The 20,437-nt window shown below is 49.2% G+C and overlaps 1 protein-coding gene across 6 annotated transcripts in view; it reads left to right on the forward strand.

The window, feature by feature from the left end:
- The window catches only part of LOC105488059 (zinc finger protein 274), a 32,774-nt gene extending 15,896 nt beyond the window's left edge, over nucleotides 1-16,878 (forward strand). For 5 of the 6 annotated variants that reach the window (XM_011751740.2, XM_011751742.2, XM_011751739.3 and 2 more), the window contains 4 exons: nucleotides 9,994-10,476; nucleotides 13,231-13,343; nucleotides 14,880-15,006; nucleotides 15,477-16,878. In XM_011751740.2, the coding sequence (XP_011750042.2) occupies nucleotides 9,994-10,476; nucleotides 13,231-13,343; nucleotides 14,880-15,006; nucleotides 15,477-16,459 (1,706 nt within the window). In that variant the 3' untranslated portion in view covers nucleotides 16,460-16,878. The remainder of the gene's footprint in view (nucleotides 1-9,993; nucleotides 10,477-13,230; nucleotides 13,344-14,879; nucleotides 15,007-15,476) is intronic. The other variant, XM_024794822.2, reaches the window with a different exon arrangement.
- The last annotated feature ends 3,559 nt before the right edge of the window (nucleotides 16,879-20,437 follow it).

Below are 20,437 nucleotides of genomic sequence, written 5' to 3' on the forward strand. Positions count from 1 at the left end.
CTGATCTCTAAGATTTATGTAAATTGTGACCCTCTTATCTGGGGACCACTCTCCCTGTGTTTCAGGGCATGTACTCAGGGATAACTTCAAAGCCTGAAATGTCTTAACTAGTAATTAAGAAGGAAAACAAACGAACCAAGTGTTTGAAGCAGACATTTTTTGGGGGAAAGAAAAATACCATCAACAGTCCTATAGAAAGAGGAACAATGGCTTTAAGGGAATAAAAAAAGAATAATAATAAATCAGAAATAGAGAAGAAAATAATATTCCAAGAACTTATTTTGTGGGTAGACAAAATGCCAAAATGACTTTGAGTAAGTAAAGAATAAATAACCAAACAGTAAACCTATATAGGGGAAAAGAGCCTGTATGGATATTTTACATGTAGTTTTTAGTTACAGTACTTTGCACAGCTGTTACAAAGAATGAGAAACCTCTTTATGACTGATTTGAAACCGTATGCGTGTACTTAAAGTATATGACATTTTAATATATAAATATATATAAACTATTAAAATTACATTCAAGTGCTTGCTTTGGCTTATACTAAAATTGGAACAGTACAGAGAGGATTAGGATAAAAATTTTAAATTTAAATTTAAAAATTTAAAAATAAAATACACTGGCCGGGCGCGGTGGCTCAAGCCTGTAATCCCAGCACTTTGGGAGGCCGAGACGGGCGGATCACGAGGTCAGCAGATCAAGACCATCCTGGCTAACACGGTGAAACCCCGCCTCTACTAAAAAATACAAAAAACTAGCTGGGCGAGGTGGCGGGCGCCTGTAGTCCCAGCTACTCGGGAGGCTGAGGCAGGAGAATGGTGCGAACCTGGGAGGCAGAGCTTGCAGTGAGCTGAGATCTGGCCACTGCACTCCAACCCCGGGCGACAGAGCGAGACTCCGTCTCAAAAAAAAAAAAAAATACACAGTCAAGTGCGAACACACAAATATGGTTGTGTGTCAGTTGATCATCAGTGGAAAAACGTGGAGACTTCTTTAGAATTTTATATTAATTTTTGGAGGTGCTGCCCATAACTGTGCTCAGAGAATGGAAATGGTAGCTCCTTCCTGTTGTGTCACTGCTTCCTGGTCCAGTTCCTGACACAGTATAGGTGCTCAGTAATTATTTGTTGAGTGTAGGAATGAACAAACAAAACATGGAAAGATTTTTGGAAAAGTATAGAGTTGACAAAATTAGTCCTAGGAGAAACATTAAAATTAACTTTCTTTTTTGTTTTTGTTTTTTGTTTTTTTTAAGAACAAATTGACTACTTGCATCTGAGTACTGCCCTGAGCAGTGGAGATTTTTTAACTTCCCATTAAAGACAGGGCTGGGTGCAGTGGCTCACACCTATAATCTCAACACCTTGGGAGGCTGAAGTGGGAGAATTGCTGGTGCCAGGCATTGGAGACCATCCTGGGCAGCATAGCAATTCCTGGGCTCTACAAAAAATTTAAAAATTAGCTGTGCATGCCAGGGTGCACACCTCTGAAATACTATTAAAATGATACTATTTGGCCGGGCACGATGGCTCAGGCCTGTAATCTCAGCACTTTGGGAGGCCGAGGCAGGTGGATCACCTGAGGTCAGGAGTTTGAGACCAGCCTGGCAAACATGTCGAAAGCCTGTCTCTACTAAAACTACAAAAAATAGCCAGGTGTGGTGGAGGGCGCCTGTAATCCCAGCTACTTGGGAAGTTGAGGCAGGAGAATTGCTTGAACCCGGGAGGCAGAGGTTGCAGTGAACCGAGATTGCATCATTACACTTCAGCCTGGGCGACAGAGCAAGACTCTGTCTCAAAAAAAAAAAAGATTCAGCAAAATGACATTACAAAATAAATTTATAATAATAGCTTAGCTTGGCCAGGTATGGTGGCTCACACGTGTACTGGGGTGGCTGAATCCCAATACTTTGGGAGGCCAAGATGAATGGATCACTTGAGGCCAGCAGTTCAAGACCAGCTTGGCCAACATGGTGAAACCCCGTCTCTACTAAAAATACAAAAAATTAGCTGGGCGTGGTGGCATGCACCTGTAATTCAGGAGGCTGAGGCATGAGAATGGTGTGAACCCGGGAGTCGGATGTTGCAGTGAGCAGAGATCGCACCACTGCACTCCAGCCTGGGCTAAGGAGTGAGATTCCATCTCAAAAAGAAAGAACAAGCTTTGGTTTACACCAGGAATATCAAATTTGACCTGGATATACAAAAGATATTAAAACCTTTAAAAAGTTACACCAAAGAATAAATTATTAAAGATGAGCAGGACCTATTTGAAGAAAGTCATAAGTGCTGGAGTGTGGAATACTTGATAAATAGAAGTATTAACTTACTTTGAGGGCTTAAAAAGGCTAGAAGTACTGATGTGTTTCAGCAGTAGTGTCCTGAAGTCATTCTAGCCATCAACCTCTGGAGAAATGCTGCTGGAGCCATTTTACCATGGGACCAGAAATACAAGTCCCTGACATGGGCTTGGCTGAAAAGAAGCAAGTGGGGTGCAAACTATGTGTGCTCTCATGTTACAAAGAAGCTATGTTGAATCAACAGATATTACTTGAGCACTTGCCAGGATTCCAGGTACTGTTCCAGGACTGGATCACAGTGACGAGTGGGGCAGGTCTTACACCTGCTTTCATTGGGCCTACATCCATTCCATGGCTGACTGAATCAACAGAAATGAGCTTGCCCATTCATTACCTCAGTCGCACTGGGCACCTTTCAACTGCTTATTGGCCCTGCAGCTAATGCTACTATGTTGGACAGTACAGATTAGAACATCTCATTTATAGAAAGTTCCATTGGACAGCACTGCTCTAGATAGGGTGACAGACATGATAAATTAATCAGATATTTGGGATGGTAATCTGTTGGAAAGAGAAGGAAACAATGGGATATGTTGCTGGGGGACAAGCGAGATATGGGTGGACAGCGGTAGTTTAGAACTAAGCAGGAAGATGGTTCTGAGGAGGTGACATTTGAGCTCAGAGCTGAATGGGAAAGGCGAACCAGGTGAAGATGTTGGGGAAGACTATACCAGGCAGGAGGGTGGTGCACATGTGGATCTCTGGATGAAAGGCCTTATTCTAGGAAAAGTAAGATGCTGGCTGTGGGAGACCCCTGTAGTGTCAAGGGCATGAAATAACAGGGTTTGGAACCCAACTCCTTTGTTGCCCACTATGTTAGGCCGTTCTTACATTGCTATAATTACCTGAGACTGGGTTATTTATGAAGATGAGAGGTTTAATTGACCCACAGTTCTGCAGGCTGTACAAGGGTGGCACTGGCATCTGGTTGGCTTCTGGGGAGGTCTCAGGGAGCTTTTTACTTATGGTGGAAGGCAGGGAACAGGCACATCATGGCAAAAGCAGGAGCCAGAGAGAGGAAGAAGGTGCCACACACTTTTTTTTTTTTTTAGACAGGGTCTTTTTTTTTTTTTTTTTTTTTTTGAGACGGAGTCTGGCTCTGTCGCCCGAGCTGGAGTGCAGTGGCCAGATCTCAGCTCACTGCAAGCTCCGCCTCCCGGGTTTACGCCATTCTCCTGCCTCAGCCTCCCGAGTAGCTGGGACTACAGGCGCCGCCACCTCGCCCGGCTAGTTTTTTGTATTTTTAGTAGAGACAGGGTTTCACCGTGTTAGCCAGGATGGTCTCGATCTCCTGACCTCGTGATCCGCCCGTCTCGGCCTCCCAAAGTGCTGGGATTACAGGCTTGAGCCACCGCGCCCGGCCGACAGGGTCTCACTTTCACCTAGGCAGTGGTACGATCATGACCCACTGCAGCCTCGACTTCCTGGGCTCAAGCGATTCTCTCACCTCAGCCTCCTGAGTAGCCAGGACTACAGGCGCATGCTACACCTGGCTAATTTTTTGTAGAGATGGGGTTTTGCCATGTTGCCCAGGCTGGTCTGGAATTCCTGGGCTCAAGCAATCCACCTACCTCAGCCTCCCAAGGTGCTGAGATTACAGGCGTTAGCCACTCTGCCCAGCCACACTTTTTTAAACAACCAGATCTCGTGTGAATTAACGTATCACCAGAAGGATGGTGCTAAGCCATTCTTGATGGTTCATCAGGCCCCACCTCCAACACGGCATCACTTTTCAACCTGAGATTTGGTAGGGACACAGAATCAAACCATATCATCCACTCCGCAACCCTGGGCAGGGTTCCTAGCCTATCCCAACGTGAATTTCTTTATTATTATTATTATTTTTTTTTTTTGCTTTCTGAGATGGAGTCTTGCACTGTCACCCAGGCTGGAATGCAGTGGCACAATCTTGGCTCACTGCAACCTCAGCCTCCCAGGTTTAAGCGATTCTCCCGCCTCAGCCTCCCGAGTAGCTAGGACTACAGGCGCACACCACCATGCCTGGCTAATTTTTGTGTTTTTAGTAGAGATGGGGTTTCACCATGTTGGCTAGGCTGGTCTCAAACTCCTGACCTTGTGGTCTGTCGGCCTCAGCCTCCCAAAGTGCTGGGATTACAGGCGTGAGCCACCGTGCCAGGTGTATTTCTTTTGTGTATGGGTTGTACATTTGCTTCCTGTGACTGTGGGCAGCCTTCGTGAAATGGTGGTACTGTCATTGATTCGAAAACTGAGTGATGTCAAGATCAGCAGCAGCCTTTGGCAGATCCTCCTCTAGGCTCTACTTTGGGGTGTGAGATCCACAAGTCCCAGTTGGCAGCCTCAGTGGTCCACTGGAGGAGACAGACGCAGAAGGTAATCCAACAGGGAGCTTAGTGGCACTGAGGGAATGATGAGAGAGAACAGGAAAGCTGAGAGCTTTCCGGACAAGGAGGAAAAGTGATGGAGTACTGTGCCCAGGGATTAGGGGAGCTGAGGGTAAGTACTCTTCTGACTCTTCCCCCACAACAAGCTGCTGAAAAGATCATTGCTTTTTGTTGTCTTTTGGACTAGTATACCTGGCTAATCAGCATTCACTGGGAAACAGCACTGTGAGGAAGACAGCTGCCTAAGGCCTGTTTGTCACCGTGGAAGGGAAGCAGCAGAGAGGTAGAAATATCCTGAGAGAAGAAAATAGTGTCAAGAGAGAGAAAGTAGCAGCTCCCCTCAGCCCTTACCACATGCTGTGCCTGGACAGTATCTAATCACTTTGGCTGAAGAAACTCAGGCTCAAGAAGTTAATCTCTTGATTAAACCCCTTGCTCTGAGCCTCAGTGAATTTGTTTCATAACCCATTAGACAGTTGTAGGTGAGGGGACTGCGTTGCTACGGGCTCATTCAGCTGCCGCGCTCAAAGCCATTTGGAGTTCCAGCTGATAGGGATCATGCAGCTCCACATGAGTGGGTTGGGTCAGTCATGTCTGTGGAATGAGATGGGTGGAATGAGAATCCAGTTCCACCTCTGCCTACTGGTGAACTTAAGAGCTTCCATTTTCTTCTCCATGAAGTGGAGCAGCTAATTTCCTGGAATAGACAGTGGTAAGGATTGTCCTAAAGGTCTTGGGATAGTCTGGGTTGAGATGTGGAGGACTGAGGTGCACAGAATGAGTCCATCACTTCCCCACCAGTTTCTGGGTTCGTGGCCTGTCTTGTTCACTGTGGTGTCCTTGGTTCCACAGCACGCAAAAGGTGCTTTATGATAACTGTGTACAGAACAGAGTGTGGTGCCTCATGGGTTGATGATCAAGATTAAAGCAGAAGTAAGTACATTAGAAGTCGGGGGCCGGGCGCGGTGGCTCAAGCCTGTAATCCCAGCACTTTGGGAGGCCGAGGCGGGCGGATCACGAGGTCAGGAGATGGAGACCATCCTGGCTAACACGGTGAAACCCCGTCTCTACTAAAAAATACAAAAATCTAGCCGGGCGAGGTGGCGGGCGCCTGTAGTCCCAGCTACTCGGGAGGCTGAGGCAGGAGAATGGCGTAAACCCGGGAGGCGGAGCTTGCAGTGAGCTGAGATCCGGCCACTGCAGTCCAGCCTGGGCAACAGAGCAAGACTCTGTCTCAAAAAAAAAAAAAAAAAAAAAGAAGAAGTTGGGGGGGGGGTGGAGTAGAAGAATCCAACAGTTTTCCTAGGGGCTAAGGCACTAAAATCCCTCAATTAAGGAATACAGAAAGAAAATTTTAGAAATTTATGAAGTAACATGTTAAGATTTTTTAAGTGTCATACATGATTACCTAAAATAGTGCTGGCGGCCCAGTGCTGGTCTGCCACTGACCCCCCCAGGAAGTAAAGATTCAGTTGGTGCATATCCCATGTCCTAGGCATTTAGTCCAGTGCTGCTGGGCCGCCAGTAAATCTTATCCCCAGCTGCTTCTCAGGAGAAAGTCAAGCTTTAAGAGCTGTAATTGGGCCGTGCGGTGGCTCACACCTGTAATCCCAGCACTTTGGCAGGCCGAGATGGGCGGATCACCTAAGGTCAGGAGTTCGAGACCAGTCTGGCCAACATGGCGAAACCCCGTCTCTACTAAAAATACAAAAATTAGCTGGGCATGGCGGCGGGCACCTGTAATCCCAGCTGCTCGGGAGGCTGACAGAATTGCTTGAATCAGGGAGGCGGAGGTTGCAGTGAGCCGAGATCGCGCCACTGCACTCCAGCCTGGGCGATTAGGAGCGAAGCTCCGTCTCAAAAACCAAAACAAAACAAAAAAACGCTGTAATTGAGAGAAAATAAATGAAGTATGCCCTCAAATGAAGAAAAGTTATTTGGGGCGAAATAAGTCCCCAGAAGTCCTAAGAAACAGAAAGGGAATTAAATATAGATCACAGCAGTTATAAATAAGCGGGAGCGGGCAAGCCCCCAAAATGAAAATACCTCAAAAGCTTATTTGGGGGAAGAGGTTGGAAATAGGTGCTCAAGTGTGTCTGATTAATCTTATCAAGAAGAAAAATCACTTCAAGCGTAGACTAGGAATGGTCAAGAATTAAAAGCGTGGCTCAGGTCCTGCTCTACAACTGCGCCACCTCGCTGGAAGGACGGCGTGGGCTGCAAGGAGGCGGCGCGGCCGCTGGCTCTGGGCGGATCCCAGCGCGGAGCTGACTACCTGGGCCCGTGCCAGCAGTGGGCACCTCCAGTCAAACCTGTGCAGCGCGCAGACAGGAAGCCCAGACAGACCAGGGCTTGTACTCGAGGAACGGGAGAGGGAAGGGGTTGGGAGCCGCCTGCTGTGGCCTCAGCGGAAGGTCTCCCCCAGCCCGCGAAGTCCGGCGAAATACTTGCAAGTGAGGCAGGCGTGGAAGCTCCTGCCGCGCTGCCCCGTTGCCCCATGTAGGCCCAGGACGTGTCCCTGTCAGCCGGTAGTGGGGAGAACGGTACCGGAAGCCCGTGTCTCAGAGGCTGCTGGGAGCTGTAGTGCCCGCGGGTGACGTAGTTCTGGGCGCTTTTCCGGGTCCGGGAGGCGGGGTTAGAGGCGTCGACCCATTTCGCTGGCAGAGAGAGCGAGTCTTGTGTGGACGGTGATTTGGGCGAAAGGGTTAGCTTATGGTTGTGGCTTCGAATTCCTGAGTGCGCGATGACGGAGACAAGGGCCGAGGAGGGTCTTGTGCAGGCGGCCACCGGGCTCTGAAAGATGCTTCCGCTGGAGCTTTTTTATTTTTAACGTAGCTGCAGCTGTTGCACACTAGTAATTTTATGCCCTGCGACCGCTTTTCTGCGTTGTAGTAATCCCGCTAAAACTAGTGCAGGTTTTACTGCTTACAAGGGAGTTTTTAACAATTTTCTTAAACTGTGTTACAACACTACCTGTTCTTCCAGCTTTGTCCTAACACACCGCACGGGGCAGGAATTGTATGTTGTGGAAATAAAGACCTAGGCCGTCCAGATGAGCACACGCAGAGGTTGACTCAGAGCCAGGTATAGTAGGGAGCCAGCCATGGTCCCTTGTGTTCTGTAGAGAGGGTCAAAGGCAGGTAGGGAGTGAGAAGACATGCATTTATAGGGGAGGGTTCTGAGTGGAGAACCCTATTGGCTTGGCGGGGAGCAATAAAAGGGTATACTGGCAGTCATCTAAGTCCTGACCTGTGCTTGTTGCCAGAGGTTGTGGGTCAGTGCTGTGTTAGCTATATTTGGTTTGGCTGTGGTGTTTTTATTCATTCCCTTGGTGCCTCTATACCTATCTTCATCTACGAATAGCTCCAGTAGATTCATCCAGTGCAAGTATTTGTGGTTCCTTGCTGTGGCTTTGCTAGTTCATGCTGAGCTACTTCCTGGTAAAATTGTACTAACCATTTTTTTTTTTTTTTTTTTGAGACGGAGTCTCGCTCTGTCACCCAGGCTGGAGTGCAGTGGCCGGATCTCAGCTCACCGCAAGCTCCGCCTCCCGGGTTTACGCCATTCTCCTGCCTCAGCCTCCCGAGTAGCTGGGACTACAGGCGCCTGCCACCTCGCCCGGCTAAGTTTTTTGTATTTTTAGTAGAGACGGGGTTTCACTGTGTTAGCCAGGATGGTCTCGATCTCCTGACCTCGTGATCCGCCTGTCTCGGCCTCCCAAAGTGCTGGGATTACAGGCTTGAGCCACCGCGCCCGGCTGTACTAACCATTTATACTCACAACAGCAAGGGTGAAATTGCAGGTTTGTTCTTGTCGTTGCCACTAAACACTACAAATATCAGAAGTAAGTCATAATCTGTAGTTATTTATGCTTTTATATTTGTTTTTAAGGCTTCATTTGTTAGGGACAATGTCAGGCTTGGTAACCAAGGCTGGAGTGCAGTGGTGCAATCATAGATAACTGTAAAATCAAATTCTTGGGCCCAAGCAGCCCTCCTGCCTCGGGCTCCCAAGTGGCTAAGACCACAGGTGTATGCCATCACACCCGACTAATTTAAACATTTTTAGAGACAGGGTCTTACTATGTTACCCAGGCTGGTCTCAAGCTCCTGGCGTGAAGCGAATCTCCTACCTCGGCCTCCCAAAGTGCAGGGATCATAGGTGTGAGCCACTCTGCTGGCCAGATTATTTAGAATTAGCATTTTGGAGGGGAGTTTTAGTGGGCTTTCTTGTTTCCTGTTGTTTTGTGCTGCCTCCTCAGCATTTCAGGACCGTCCTGGAGTTCAGTTTAGCAGTGTGCTCTTGTGGACTCTGTGCCAGGACCCAGAGCCCCTACCTTTCCCAGATATCCTCGTTCTTGTCCCCAGTGGAGGTTGGAGAAGGTTATTTTTCCTGTGACTGTGGATACATGTACAGTGTCACAGATCCCTTCTCAACCCTCATTGCCTTTTGTTCTTTTCTCTATAACAGCTATATGGAGATATAATTCACACATTGTAAAGTTCATTCTTGTAAAGTGTACAGTTCAGTGTTTTTAAATATATTCACAAGGTTGTACAGCTTTCACTGCTATCTAATTCCAGAACATTTTCTTCACCCAAGAAAGAAACCCCATACCCATTAGCAGTCTCCCACCAATCCTCTCAATTTCTCAAGTTCCTAACAATTACTAATCTACTTGTCTGTCTTTGGATTTGTATATTCTGGACATTTCATATTATATGTTGCCTTCTGTGTCTGGCTTATTTTACTTAGCATGATGTTTTCAAGGTTCACCTGTGTTGTGGCATATATTAGTAGTACTTCATTCCTTTTGATTGCCAATATTTCATTGTATGAATAGATCACAATTTGTTTATACATTCCTCAGTTGATAGACAATGGATTATTTGTACTTTTTGGCTATTATGGATAACACTTCAGTGAACATTCTTATAGAAGTTTTTGGGGGCATATGCTTTCAATTTTCTTAGCTATATATACTTGGGGGGAATCTCTGGGTCATGGATAACTATGTGTTTAACTTCTGAGGATTTGCTAACCTGTTTCGCAGAGCGGTACAGCATTTTATATTCCCACCAACAGTGTATGAGTATTCCAGTTTTTCCACATCCTCTCCTGTTACCATCATCTTTGGTAACAGCCATCCCAGTGGGTGTGAAGTATATTCCACTGTGGTTTTGACTTGTATTTTCCTAGTGAATAATGATGTTGAGCATCTTTTCATGTGCTTATTCTCATTTATCTTGCTCTGCTTTTGATTTACAGAGTATTCTGAGCTCCAGCTGGACCCTAAATTGGATCCTCTTCCTGCTGAGAGTCCCCTGATGAACATTGAGGTTGTTGAGGTCCTCACACTGAACCAGGAGGTGGCTGGTCCCCGGAATGCCCAGATCCAGGCCCTATATGCTGAAGATGGAAGCCTGAGCCCAGATGCCCCCAGTGAGGAGGTCCAACAGCAGGGCAAGCATCCAGGTGACCCTGAGGCCGCTCGCCAGAGGTTCCGGCAGTTCCGTTATAAGGACATGACAGGTCCCCGGGAGGCCCTGGACCAGCTCCGACAGCTGTGTCACCAGTGGCTACAGCCTGAGGCACGCTCCAAGGAGCAGATCCTGGAGCTGCTGGTGCTAGAGCAATTCCTAGGTGCACTGCCTGTGAAGCTACGGACATGGGTGGAATCGCAGCACCCAGAGAACTGCCAAGAGGTGGTGGCCCTGGTAGAGGGTGTGACCTGGATATCTGAGGAGGAAGGTAAGTGGAAGGGTGGGTAGAGGGACAGCTTAATGAGGGTGTCTTGGAGGACCCTGTAGGGGAGATAAGAACTCCAGGCTTCCTGGGAAGGTCGTGGGAAGGATTGTGCCCACTCCATACAGACTGAGGACATCCACGTTCCCCACGTGTTCCTGAGTCAGAGCCACTGAAACCCCTGCATTCTTTAGCCCTTCGTGGGCTTCTGATGGATGCACACAGATGAAGTGCTTCATTTTCATCCCTCTGGCATCCCTGCTGCACCATAAACCCTATAGCACTTGATAAGATAGATGGGACTACTGAGCTCACGGAGCCTGCAGTAGCAGGAGAGACAGGGATTTGACAAATGAGAATGCATAGAAAAATGCTGGGGCTGCGAGGAGCTCGAGGTGATGGTAAGGTTCATGAAGGTCTGCAGCTGACACCTGGTGTGGAGTGGAACTTGGCCAGGGTAAAGAAAGGGGGTAGGAAAGATGTGCCATGTAGAGGGAAGCACTGCCTGTAAGGACCAAGATGGAAGGGATCACAGTAAATGCAAAACTCAGAAAAATCGGGTATGTCTGTGATGGAAGCGAGCAGAGGGTGGAGCTGGCACAGCCAGTGGGGATTTTAGTCCTAAAGCAAAGCAAAATGTTCTTCTAAAACAGTAGGGTTCGATCCCTGCGTTCCAGAAACTGGTGGCACCACTGGATTTGACCTTTAGAGATCCACCAGGCTGCATGGGTGGTGGATGGTGGACAGAGGATGGGAGTGAGGCTGGACACACAGGCTACCCGCAGCTATTGCCATGCCCTTTGATGGGTGGTGTCTCGGATAGGAACAATGGTGATGGCCGACTGGGGAGAGAGTACACGTGTGGAGTGTGTATTTGGAAGTAAAACTCCAAGACTTGGTTTCTTCATCAGGCTGAGTTTCACAGAGTGTGCGTGCTTCTGCATTGCTCACCTCCATTTTCCACATTCACAGGTGCCCAGAAGAGGTTTCTGATGTGAGCGAATGACTTGACTGGTTGACGTTTGTGATTGCGGGGAAGGGGAAGGTATCCTGCAGGGGGATGGTGGGATTCTAAGAGGCCAGGGCATCCTGGAGATGCAGGTATCCGAGGCAGCAGGGCAGGCACTTGCATGAGTTGTGTCAGATGCACCAAGTCTGGGGTGCTGTACTTGGCAGAATAATTGCCCCAAAGGTGTCCATGTCCTGCCTCCTGGACCCTGTGAATAAGTTGCCTCACATGACAAAGGGAACTTTGCAGAAACAAGTAACTTAAGGATCTTGAGAGGGAGAGATGCACTGGATTATTTGAGTGGATCTAACATAACCACAGGGGCCCTTAGGAGAGGGAGGTTGGAGGGTCAGAGGAGATGTAATGATAGAAGCAGCTGATAGAGGAAGAAGCCATAAGCCAAGTGTTTGGGGCGGCCTCTAGAAGCTGGAAAAGGCAAGGAATGGATTCTCCCTTGGAGCCTCCAAAAGGAACACAGCCATGCTAACACCTTCATTTTAGCCCAGTGAGGCACAAACCAGACTTATCTCCAGAACCATAAGGTAATACATTTGCATTAATCTGAGCCGCTGGCATTGTGACAATTCACTATAGCAGCAATAGGAAACTAGTTAGTTAGGTGCCAAGGAGACAGTTGTAGGGTTAATGAGGTGAAAGTCAGTGAATTCACCCTTTGTTTAACCTCAGGGGTGAATGAAATAAATTAGTGCCACAGAAGACAGTGGGAAGAGGCTTTCCAGAGAACCCTGAGAATCTCACATTATGTGATCACTGTGTTAGCTGGGACTCTTGGATGTGACTGCTGCAAAGCCTTGCACAGAATGGCTCATGGGAGAAGGAGAATTTATTGAAAAAGTTCCATGGTGCTCGAGCATCAGGCAGGGCTGGACCCAGGAGCTCCAGTAGTGTCCTCCAGACTTGTTCTGTGTCTCATTCTTACCTCTTCTGCTCTCCACTGGCTTCACTCATGGGCAGGCTGTCTGCCTGCATGGGATTTCTCTTTCCCAAATGTTCCAGCTAAAGCCTTGTTGGCTCCAATCATCTGGCTATAGGCTGTGTTCATCCCAGATCTAATCACTGTGGCCAAGAGAAAGGGATGGCCCAGTGGGCCAGCCTAAGTCATCTTGTTGCCCACCTTGATGGTGGGGGTGGATTAGCATTGTGGAAGCCTGTGGACCATGTGGGGTCATGTGAGGAAGGTTGGAATGAAGGAGCCGTGGTTAGAGGCGTCCTCGGCCTGGGTGGAGCTGTTGTTTCCTTAGGTGGAGGAGCCTTGGTGACGTTCACTTCAAGATGGCTGCATGTTGTGGGTCCGGGGACAGTCTCACCTTCCACGAGGTGGGAGGAGAGAAGGAGGAAGGAAGAGGTGCCTGAATAGGCGCGGTGGAGGGCTTGGAGGCCGGAAACAGGGGCTTTGACTCTAAGGAGGAGGTGTCAGTCAGCTGCCTCACAGGAGGGGCTGGGGCCCTCAGCCGCCCTCGGAAACGGAAGGAGTGGTCTCAGCAGTGAGGACACTGGTGCCCGTGACCCTTGGAGGATGAGCCATCCTGGGCCCATCCAGGTGCAGGCACTCAGGCACGTGCTGTGAGGGGAGCTGAGCTGGTGAGAAGGGAGGATAGGAACAGAGGCTGTCATGGAGTCACAGTACAATGCAGGTGTGCGGTGGCCCCATGGGTTGCAAAGAGGCCACCCTTGCCCTGCCCAAGGGTCCCCACACCTGCTGACCTCCTCTGGTTGGTGTCTCCTCCCAGTACTTCCTGCAGGACAACCTGCCGAGGGCACCACCTGCTGCCTTGAGGTCACTGCCCAGCAGGAGGAGAAGCAGGAGGATGCAGCCATCTGCCCAGTGACAGTGCTCTCTGAGGTAAGCGGGGAGTGTCGCCCTTTTTTGGTCACAGCATCTCCTGTGAGGCAGGCCCACCCCTGAGGCATCCACTCTGCCCTGGGCTTTCCTAAGACCTCCCACAGGCTGGGGCATTCTGAGATTGTGAGCTCTTAGGTCTGTGCTGAAGCAATCTGAGTATGAAGAGCAGCCCTGCCCTCCAGCCACCATGGCGTCACTGGGGACAAGGCATGGTGACTCAGGAGTTGAGAAAGCAGGAGGCAAAAGGGAAGGAACTAAGTGTTTACAGAGACTTGAGAGGTGGAACTACCACAGGCAGGCACATCTGTATGCAGGTCAGAACAAGAGAGCCCTCATTCAGAAATGCATACTTAGGTATTTATCTTTGGTATCTGGGGTTTGCTTCAGAATAACCCAGAGCTGGGGTGTGGGTGAAAAAGATTGGTTCTGATGTGCTGACCACTAGGGTAGTGGTATGTATGTGTCATTGGTCAGAGCTGTTTGCACTGCAAGTGGCTCATACTGGCTCAAGCGTAGAAGTAAATTTATTGGCTCTCATGTTTTCTCTAGTAGGCTTCAGGCAAGGAAGGCTACATCCAGGTGCTCCCAGGTGATGGGAAGAATCTCTGGCCAACCTGTTTCATGGCTCTGCTTTCTCCCCTTTCTTCTTCTTCCTTCTTCTTCCTTTTTCTTCCTCCTCCTCCTCCTTTTTTTTTTTTTTTTTTTTTTTTTGAGATGGAGTTTCACTCTTGTTGCCCAGGCTGGAGTGCAACGGCGCGATCTCAGCTCACTGCAACCTCTGCCTCCCAGATTCAAGTGATTCTCCTGTCTCAACCTCCTGAGTAGCTGGGATTACAGGCAGCCACCACTACACCTGGCTAATTTTTGGTATTTTTAATAGAGATGGGGTTTCACCATGTTGGCCAGGCTGGTCTCGAACTCCTGACCTCAAGTGATTCACCTGCCTCGGCCTCCCAAAGTGCTGGGATTACAGGTGTCAGCCACTGTGCCTGGCCACTCCCCTTTCTTCTTAGGCAGATTCTGCCCCATGTAAGCAAAATGCCTCAGATCCTGGTAAAGCAGGGTTGGGGGAACCTCTTCTTCCTAAAGTCCTGGTCAATTCCCCAGAAAGGACCAGTCATGGCTGTGCCAAGGTGGCTGCCCTCCCCCAGGTCAGCCCTGTCGACAAAGGCAGGGGCTTGGTTGTCATTTCCACCAAGTGGGAAGACAGTATTAATAGATGGAGAACCCTCTGCAGTGGGAAGATTTCAGCACTGGGCAAGCTGGATAGAGCCGTTAGGATGGAGTTGTTTGCTTGTTGCACTTGGAGCTCTTTATGAAGCAAGGGCTCTGCCTCCCAGCCTGAGACCCAGACCCTGGTTTGGACCTAGTAGAACTCTTGTGGGCCCTGGGTTGGTGTCTCTGATCAAATCCCCAAAGCAAGAGAGTCTCTAGCACAGTGAGCTCTGTCAGAACCTCCCAGCTGGCCTTTCTTCTGCCCTCATTGACAACCCTCTGACACTCTTGCTGAGCATAGACACACGTGTGATGTTACAGGAGCCAGTTACCTTCCAGGATGTGGCTGTGGACTTCAGCCGGGAAGAGTGGGGGCTTCTGGGTCCGACACAGAGGACTGAGTACCGCGATGTGATGCTGGAGACCTTTGGGCACCTGGTCTCTGTGGGTAAGGCTGTGCCCCCTCTTCACCCACCTCAGGGCTGGTAGGCCACAGGAGCCCCAAGTCAGGGGTGTTTACCTTCTCTGGACTCCACACTGGGCATTCCCTCAAGGGGCCCTTGCTCCGTCCAGGGTCTGTTAAGTAGAACTGTAGACTTACAGGGGTGGGGGCATTGGTTGGCCAGAAGCAGCCTTAGGTCCAGTGAAGGAGTGATTTGCTGTCTATCTCCTGAGGCAGTATAAGAGAACAGGAACTCGAAGAGCTCAGAGGATACTCCCTACCCTTTCTGTCCCTTGTTCACCAAGGTCAGTACTCCCCTCCCTGCTGCTTCATTGCTTTTCAGTCTCTCTCCAGGTTGCATGACTCTACTTGGAAAAAAAAATCCTGACTTTTGAACTTAATTATGCATTTCATGCTCTCAGACCCATCCCAGCACATCTCCCTGTTGTATCCACATCTTTTGTTTATTTTTTCAGGGTGGGAGACTACATTGGAAAATAAAGAGTTAGCTCCAAATTCTGACATTCCTCAGGAAGAACCAGCCCCCAGCCTGAAAGTGCAAGAATCCTCAAGGGATTGTACCTTGTCCTCTACATTAGAAGATACCTTGCAGGGTGGAGTCCAGGAAGTCCAAGAAACAGTGTTGAAGCAGGTGGAGTCTGCTAAGGAAAAAGACCTTCCTCAGAAGAAGCACTTTGACAACCATGAGTCCCGGGCAAACAGTGGTACTCTTGACACAAACCAAGTTTCGCTCCAGAAAATTGACAGCGTTGAGTCCCAGGTAAACAATGGTGCTCTTAACACAAACCAAGTTTTCCTCCAGAAAATTCCTCCTAGAAAACAACTGCGCAAATGTGACTCACAAGTTAAAAGCATGAAACATAATTCACGTGTAAAAATTCATCAGAAGAGCTATGAAAGGCAAAAGGCCAAGGAAGGCAATGGTTGCAGGAAAACCTTCAGTCGGAGTGCTAAACAGATTACATTTATAAGAATTCACAAGGGGAGCCAAGTTTGCCGATGCAGTGAATGTGGTAAAATATTCCGGAACCCAAGATACTTTTCTGTGCATAAGAAAATTCATACAGGAGAGAGGCCCTATGTGTGTCAAGCCTGTGGAAAAGGATTTGTTCAGAGCTCTTCCCTTACACAGCATCAGAGAGTTCATTCTGGAGAGAGACCATTTGAATGTCATGAGTGTGGGAGGACCTTCAATGATCGCTCAGCCATCTCCCAGCACCTGAGGACTCACACTGGAGCTAAGCCCTACAAGTGTCAGGACTGTGGAAAAGCCTTCCGCCAGAGCTCCCACCTCATCAGACATCAGAGGACTCACACCGGAGAGCGCCCATATGCATGCAACAAATGTGGAAAGGCCTTCACCCAGAGCTCACACCTTATCGGGCACCAGAGAACCCACAATAGGACAAAGCGAAAGAAGAAACAGCCTACCTCATAGCTCTCAATCCAGTTGAAGAAACTTTGTCTTTTCAGCTTGACCCTACAATATAACGTGCACAGGCCTGCTTGTGAATCAGAACTGAATGTGAAAGGGAAGCATTGAGTGAGGACATTCCCAAAACCAAAGGACAACTGAGGAGACTGCCCAGCACATAATGAATAAATAAAATGAGTGAAGAGTTATTAACATTAGTTGGAAAAAAGATTTCCCATTCACTTGATATTGTTTGTTCACTCATTTAGTCATTAAAAGTGAGATTAATAAAATCTGAAATGTTATATAATAACTTTTAAAAAGCCAGGTAATTAATAATCTGCACTGATATTATATCCACAGTACCACAGTATTTATGTATATGAATTAAGGATTAAAAGATTGTGTGGATAAATAAACTATTGATCTATTTCTGTGTAGAACCTGTGTATTTCCTGCCTACTTAAATATCTCTATAGTAATGATTAATATTTAAGGAACATTAAAACACAAGGAGGGAGATTATCAGTTCTAGAAGATTCTGTGCAAGGCTGCAGCACCTTGGGCACAAGATACTATGTGAGTTGGGATGACTAGATCTTTCTATTCCTTAGGGGGTTGTCATGACATGGTTAGGTGGAGGTAAGGAAAACTTAAACCCAAAGGGCTGGAAACCCCAGGCAAGTGTGGGGCTTCCCGGGAATATTCATGTTTCTTTTGGTTTTTTGACACAGAATCTCGCTCTGTCACCCAGGCTAGAGTGCAGAGGTAGAATCATAGCTTACTGTAGCCTCAAACACCTGGGCTCAAAGGATCCTCCTGGCTCAGCCTTTCAAGCAGCTGGGACTACAGGCATGCACCACCATGCCTAGCTTCATTTGGTTTGTGTTTCCATTTTTCCTGAGAGACTATCACAAGGAAGGCAACTGCTCTGGCCAGGAGCCCATCACTTAAGCAAAAAGACACTGGCAGTACTAGAGCATGTATTTGCCCACAGTTCACATTCTTTCTCCAGGTCACATAGCCCATAGTATATGACCTGCTCCATTCCTTGTTCTAGGCTCCACCTTTGCTCTTGAGTTCTGTGTAACATTTAAAAACATAAAACTCTGGACCAAAAATACTTAGGTTCATCTCATGGCTGGCACCTGGGCTTGAGGTGGCTCTAAGGCTGAGTTCAGTTGTGTTGGGTTCTCTCATCCGAAGAGCCAGGGTTCCAACAGAATTAGGCAGAAACAGCATGGCTTTTTCTGACCCAGCCTAGGTCACATGGTGTCACCCTAGGACAGTCTATCCTTTACAAGCCAGTCACTAAGGCCAGCCAGATTCAGTGGGAAGGGGGTTAAACTCCATCTCTTGAAGGGAGAGTAGCAAGGTTAGGAAAGGCAGGAGAGTGTAGTGGCCAACTCTGGATAAGAAGGTCTACAAGTATGCCAGCATTTACCTTTAAATACTGTGTATCCCCACCTGTACTTGCAAGACAGGAAGAGGAAGGCAGGGAGAGGGACTGCACGTGTGGGAGCTGACACACTAGACACAAGTATTAGATGTGGTTTAAATCCTGACTCTGCTGCTCACTGGGTCTGTGATTGTCGGAAAGAGGATTAATGCCTGGAGGGTCCACCTTCCATATATCCAGTACACCAGTGGAAAGGTACATGACGGGCCGGGCGCTGTGGCTCAAGCCTGTAATCCCACCACCTTGGGAGGCCGAGGAGGGCGGATCACGAGGTCAGGTGATCAAGACCATCCTGGCTAATAGAGTGAACCCCCGTCTCTACTAAATAAAAAAAAATTAGCCAGGCATGGTGGCGGGCGCCTATAGTCCCAGTTACTCGGGAAGCTGAGGCAGGAGAATGGCGTGAACCTGGGAGGCGGAAGTTGCAGTGAGCGGAGATCGCGCCACTGCACTCCAGCCTGGGCGACAGACCGAGACTCCGTCTCAGAAAAAAAAAAAAAAAAAAAAAAAAAAGATTCTTATTAGGCGGTGCTCCAAAGACATTCTCCGGTTTCTAATTGTGATGATGAAGCATGGTTATGTTGGTAAATCTGACATCACTGATTATCACAGAACTGGGGAAATTGTTGTGAACCTCACAGGCAGGTTAAACAAGTGTGGAATGATCAGCCCCAGATTTGATGTACTCAAAGTTCTAGAAAAACGGAAGAATAATCTGCTCTCATCCCGCCAATTTGGTTTCATTGTATTGACTTCAGCCGGCATCATGGACCACGAAGCATCAAGACAAAAATACACAAGAGGGAAAATCCTGGGATTCTTTTTCTAGGGGTGTAATGCTTACAAATAAAATGCCTCAGTGGACTACAGTGCATCCAAAAACATAAACAAAATCACTGACATTTGCACCACACAAAAGTTATCCTCCAATAGTGTGATCTTTCTTTCTTAGGGTGTAAAACCACACTTGGGGTTGTGGTATTTGATGCTGTGCGAAATGATTTTGCCTTTCCCTCATAGCTCGCGATTCCCTGTCACTGCTGTGAGAATGTGCAGGGCTATTCAGCATGGCCAGCATGGGTCCGAGCGAGGAGGGTCCATCCTAGTTGCACAGGCTACGGAGTGGCTCCCCGGGTGCTTTCCAAGGCCAGGTCTCCGCCTCGAAGTGCGTCAAAGATTGCAGGCCCGGGGGAGGCTGACCAGGGCCGGAGGGAGGACGACAAGTGAGGGGGACGTTGGCGGAGGGGTTGTTGGCGGGGGGGTTAATGGCGGAGTCGCGACCCAGCCGAGCCCACAGCTCTAGGAGGCTGGTTCTGCCTCTCTCCCGAAGCGTCGCCCCGCTAAGCTTCAAGCACCAGTGCACACAACCGCCGACTTTCCAGAGCCCACAGTCGGCTTCACGCTGGAGGCCGGAAAGACAAGTCCCCAGAGCCCGCGTGCGCGGCCCGCCCGAACTGACCTACCCAATCACCGCACCGCTTCACGCTGGAGGCCGGAAACGACAAGTCCCCAAAGCCCGCGGGCGCGGCCTGCCCGAACTGACCTACCCAATCACCTCACCGCTTCACGCTAGAGGCCGGAAACGACAAGTCCCCAAAGCCCGCGCGCTCGGCCCTTCCGAACTGACCTACCCAATCACCGCACCGCTTCACGCTGGAGGCCAGAAACGACAAGTCCCCAAAGCCCGCGCGCTCGGCCCGCCCGAACTGACCTACCCAATCACCGCACCGCTTCACGCTGGAGGCCGGAAACGACAAGTCCCCAAAGCCGGCGCGCTCTGCCCGCCCGAACTGACCTACCCAATCACCGCACCGCTTCACGCTGGAGGCCGGAAACTACAAGTCCCCAAAGCCCACGCGCTCGGCCCGCCCGAACTGACCTACCTAATCATCGCACCAGTTCACGCTGGAGGCCAGAAACCACAAGTCCCCAAAGCCCGCGCGCGCGGCCCGCCCGAACTGACCTACCTAATCATCGCACCGCTACGACCTACCGGCGACACACGATGCCCAGTAAGAGTCATGCTTTGCTAAATAAGCAACCTGCCTCATCCAATCAGCGTCTCGCCTGCCCGGTTAGTTCCTTGTCTTGCCCAACCAGATTCTTGCCTCCCCCAAACCGCTTCTTGCGTGTGCCTGTGCCTGGCCCAATCAGCAGCTTGCGCCTCTTCGCGCCCCTCCCCAGCCTGGTGGAAACAGACTCAGGGCCATTTTGGCTACACCTGGGAGCAGGGCGCCCCGCGGCTGGCTGCGGCCCTGCGAAGATGAATGGCCCCGGATCTGTGGAGGCCCGCCTGCCCCCTGGGGACCCCGTCTTCCACCTGGAGGGTGGTGTCAGGTGCGTTTGAACCAGAACAATTCCATCTTGAACAGGGGCTTGGTAAACTAAGGCTAAGACCGGTTGGGCTACATTCCCAGTAAGTTAAGGCATTCTTAGTCCCAGGATGAGATAGGAGGTCAGTACAAGATACAGGTCATACAAACCTTGCTGATAAAGCAGCTTGCAATAAAGAAGCCGCTCAAAACCCACCAAAACCAATATAG

The sequence above is a fragment of the Macaca nemestrina genome, chromosome 20, assembly GCF_043159975.1.
Source record: "Macaca nemestrina isolate mMacNem1 chromosome 20, mMacNem.hap1, whole genome shotgun sequence".
In the NCBI taxonomy this organism is placed as follows: domain Eukaryota; kingdom Metazoa; phylum Chordata; class Mammalia; order Primates; family Cercopithecidae; genus Macaca; species Macaca nemestrina.